The sequence below is a fragment of the Lathyrus oleraceus genome, chromosome 4 (genome assembly GCF_024323335.1).
Source record: "Lathyrus oleraceus cultivar Zhongwan6 chromosome 4, CAAS_Psat_ZW6_1.0, whole genome shotgun sequence".
Classification (NCBI taxonomy): domain Eukaryota; kingdom Viridiplantae; phylum Streptophyta; class Magnoliopsida; order Fabales; family Fabaceae; genus Lathyrus; species Lathyrus oleraceus.
Window position 1 is genome coordinate 491486348 of NC_066582.1, and position 4545 is coordinate 491490892.

A 4545-nucleotide genomic window follows, 5' to 3' on the forward strand; every position below is an offset into this window, starting at 1 on the left:
TTTGTCCATAAAAGTCTTAGTAACTTTGATTAATAAATAAATTAAAACAACTTCATTAAACATTAATAGGAATACTTGGCAATGAAACTAGAGTGTTGATATGAGGCCACACTATAAAACCACCCTCGGCAATCCCCACAATTTTTGTCAATTGTCTTGTTTTCACATTGTAAACAAAACATATGTTTTTCATGCCGGATTCTGCTATTAAGCTTTCACGTACATCTACTTGAAAGATGATTTGATCGTCGATCCACAAACAAAAGTACACAAACCAGACGAAAAAATCCTTGCCACAAGCAGCAGACATAATTAAAAGGCCCCATCTCATGATAAAAAGACCATTTTCATGAATCAAAATCCAAAATGAAGATTTTATATGTTCTACAAAACCCTTTATTGGCAGCAATACAAGAAAGGCGATTCCCCATCCATAAAAATATTGGAAGCGAACCACGACTCATCAGGAAGTGGATACCCAGTTACAATAATTTCTTTGTCAACATCTATCACAATCACTTCATCTGTTGTTCTCCATAAAAGATCGTTACCTCCGCTATAAGTTGGTTCAAAAAGAAACATCTGGTCAAGGGAAACTTCTCTTCTAGCTATCTCTTTCCACGAGTTATCTATTCCAATGCTTAGGACATAGAAAACATACCATACAACACCTAAAATTTCTAGGACGTCCCCAAAAAACAGCTTGAATTGGGCAGTGCGTGGAACTCGTGTACATTGACATCTACTATGATCCATAAATTGCATAGGAATTGGAAAACAAGGAATTCTAAGGCAGGATTTGAGAACGGGGTTCAAAACGTAAACTTCTCTTAAAATATTTGAAAGCACCAATATGCCATCACAGCTACTCATAATTTTTCCCATTCTATTTCGAATTTTTCTCAAATCAGTTTTTTCGAATTCGCCACTCACATCATCATCTTTAAATTCCAAAAAATAGGAACTAACTCCTGACATGCAACTCTCAACATAAAGACCGTGTTTAGAATGTGCACGACGGGCCTGAGAAAAATCGAAACTTCTAATGATAGCAGCCCAAGTTTTGGAAACATATCTTGCAGAGTTAATCAAGCAATTAAGAGGAACAAAAGTAAGGATAACAAACATCAATTCTTCAGGTAGACGCGGCATTGAAATCACTTTACAACTCTCAGTACAATTTGAATCTGAATGAGAGCAACTGAACATAATTTTAGTCCCTAATGAAGGAGGAAAACAGTTAGAAATTTTTAGGGTTTGAGAAAATGGATTGTTAAACTAAAATCAAAATTTGAGATGATTATAAGAACTAAGAAGGGATTTGAAATAGAGTTTCAGATAAAGGAAATTGTTTAGCTCTATGAATTTGATGAATATTGAGAATGATGATACAAGAGATGAATAATAATAATAATATTGAAAGAGTGAATAACAGCATTGAAAGAGTGATAGTCATACCTAAAGCTCCGCCGGTCGCCGCCGTTTCAGATCAGTAGCTCCGTCTCTGATGTTTGCTTTTAATCTGTTGCTATGGGCTTCGATGGAGTAAATGCAGTAAGCCCGTTATTTTTGGAACTTAAATTGAGTAAATCATTAGATTTCAAAGTCGCGCCTCTACGCCTAACTTTAAGACCCTTGCGATTTTAAAATAATTTAATTTTGTCCTACTTAAAATTTTACTTTTTATGAAATAAAAAATTACATTTAAATTTCTGTAAAACATCAAAAATCCGTTATAAAAGTAAAGAAAATTACATGTTACAATGTGGAAAACTCCATGAAAAAGAAAGAAAGTTGTTTATATGCAAGAGCTCTCATAATCAACTAATGAACCACTTTTCAAAATTAGTAAAAGACTAATTTGTAAAAACTGTTTTTTAGTTTTTAAAAATTAAAAATTATAAAATTTGTTTGGTAGTCTAATTTTATAAAACTATTTCTCAAAACTATTTTCTATTTGTGAGTTTTTAAAACTAAAAATCTAAAATAGGTTTTAGAGGTTTTGATTTTTTGGTTTTTAGTTTTGAAAATTAGGAAGAGGACAAAACAAGGAAAAATGGTATTATATTCATCAATGGCAAATTTGTAACCATATTCAACTTTAAAACAATTTTTGAAAGTTAGATTACCAAACATGTTTTTTCCTCGAAACTTTTTTTAAAAACTTAATTTCCAAAATAGTTTTTAAAAACTAAAATCTAAAACTCATTCAAACGGGCCCTAAGGGTCTGTTTGAAATATATCTTAAAAACTCTTTTTTAGTTTTTGAAAATTTAAAATTTAAAAACTTGTTTGAATATAATATTTTACAAAAGTGTTTTTAAAAACTCTTTTCTATTTTTTAGTTTTTAAAAACAAAAAAGTGAAACAGTTTAGTTGTATTTTGTTTCTTACTTTTTAGTTTTTAGTATTATAAAATTTGAAGAAAAAACATAAAAATTTATATTTTTCATTAATAGCAAGTGTTATGTAATTTATAAAATTAAAAGTTGATTTAATCCAAATATTTGTATTCGACCAAATATCAATTAATTTTTTTAAGTTTGTAATATTTTATACAATAAAATAGATATTAAAAGTAAATGACAAAATATGCATTTTTATTCTTTTCTTAAAATACTATTAAAAGATTAGATTATCAAATAAGTTTTTTCATTTTCATATTTTTAAAACAGTTTTTAAAAATTAGTTTATCAAACAATTTTTTTGTTAATTTTCTTCTTAAAAATAGTTTTTTAAAATGAATTTGAAAAACAAATTTTAAGAACTAAAATTGAAAATTGTTTCAAACAGGCCCTTTTGAAATGCATCTTGAAAACTCTTTTTTAGTTTTTGAAAATTTAAAAATTTAAAAATTTGTTTGAATATAATGTTTTGCAAAAGTGTTTTTAAAAACTCTTTTTTATTTTTCAGTTTTTAAAAGCAAAAAAGGGAAATAGTTTAGTTGTGTTTTGCTTCTTACTTTTCAATTTTTAGTATTATAAAATTTGAAGAAAAAACATAAAAATTTATAATTTTCACTAATGACATTAATGTATTTTTAATAATTTTTATATTTTTAAAATAAAATAGAAAAACTATTTGAAAGAGTATGATATTTCTTTTATTTATGCTCTTTTTATGTATAAGTAACATTTCCAAATATGTTTATTTATTTTACTTAATTTTTTTTGTGTTTCTTAATTATTTTCACTATATAATTTTTTTTCTATTAAACGTGCAATCTCATTTTTTATTTGTTTTTTTCTTATTATTATTACAAACAAGTGTTATGTGATTTATAAAATTAAAAATTGATTTAACCCAATTATTTGTATTCGACCAAATATCAATTAATTTTCTTAAATTTGTAATATTTTATACAAAAAAATAGATTTTAAAAATAGATGACAAAATATGCATTTTTATTCTCTTCTTAAAATACTATTAAAAAAATAGATAATCAAACAAGTTTTTTCATTTTCATATTTTCAAAACAGTTTTTAAAAATTAATTTATCAAACAAATTTTTTGTTAATTTTCTTCTTGAAAATAGTTTTTTAAAATAGATTTAAAAAATAAATTTTAAGAACTAAAATTGAAAAGTGTTTTAAACAGAATTGTAATAGAAAATTGAAAAAAATTCCTAATCTGAAAAGTTTGTTAGTGACTTAATAACAAGGTTTTTTTTATCAAATCGGTAAATTATATGATCCCTAACATCCTTCTTCAAGTTTAAGCCCGGTAGATATCAATCATGTCAAGCTTGGAAGCAAAAGAATTAAACTTGGTTGGCTGCAAAGATTTTGTGAGAAAATATGTTGGTTGTTCTTGTGAAGGGATTGACAACAATATCAATATTTATCGTTGAACCTTCTCTCTTACCAAATGAAAGTCTATCTCAAGATGTTTTTTTTCTTTCATGGAAGACGGGATTATATGCTATATCAAGAGCACTTTGGTTATCATAGTATAAGACATGAGTTTGAAACATGGATCCCTTAAGACATATCAAAGTCAAACGAATTCACAAGTGGTTGTGCCTAATGCTTTATACTCATCTTCAAAAGAACTTCTGGATATCGTTTGTTGTTTCTTTGTCTTACAAGAGATGAGACCCTAAAAAAACAATATCCTGTTATTGATTTCCTTGTGTTAATGCATCCAACTCAATTTGCATTTGAGTAGCCTAGAATTTGAAGACTTGAGGATCTAGGAAAGAGTAAACCACAACCATGATTCTTTTTCAGATATCTGATGATTCTGCAACCTGCTTTATAATGTATTTGTGTAGGATTTTGGAGAAATTGACTCAACTATTGAGTAGCAAGAGTTATATCTGGTCTGGTATTATTCAAATGTGTCAGCTTTCCAATCAATCTTTTATATGCAGTGATATCATTAAAAGGTTCACTACCATACTGATGTAATTTTAATGATGGATCTAATGGCGTTGCATCAGTCTTTGATGCATACAGACAATACTTTCTTTGTGAGATAGCAATATCATTTTTTAATGTGCCACCTCAAGAGCAAGGAAGTATTTTAGGATTTCTAGGTCCTTGT

At 27.3% G+C, this 4545-nt stretch overlaps 1 protein-coding gene across 1 annotated transcript; it reads right to left on the minus strand.

Moving 5' to 3' along the window:
• On the minus strand, window positions 1-1605 carry LOC127076578 (uncharacterized). Its single transcript, XM_051018263.1, has 2 exons — window positions 1459-1605; window positions 1-1220 (listed from the first exon to the last, which is right to left on the minus strand). Exon 2 carries the CDS (start codon window positions 1207-1209, stop codon window positions 397-399), a length of 813 nt encoding a protein of 270 aa, XP_050874220.1. The 5' UTR covers window positions 1210-1220; window positions 1459-1605; the 3' UTR covers window positions 1-396.
• Between the last annotated feature and the right edge of the window lie 2940 nt (window positions 1606-4545).

Coding starts and splice junctions, on each gene's coding strand:
- LOC127076578 (XM_051018263.1), bottom strand. CDS start 1,209: ATGTTCAGTTGCTCTCATTCAGATTCAAATTGTACTGAGAGTTGTAAA.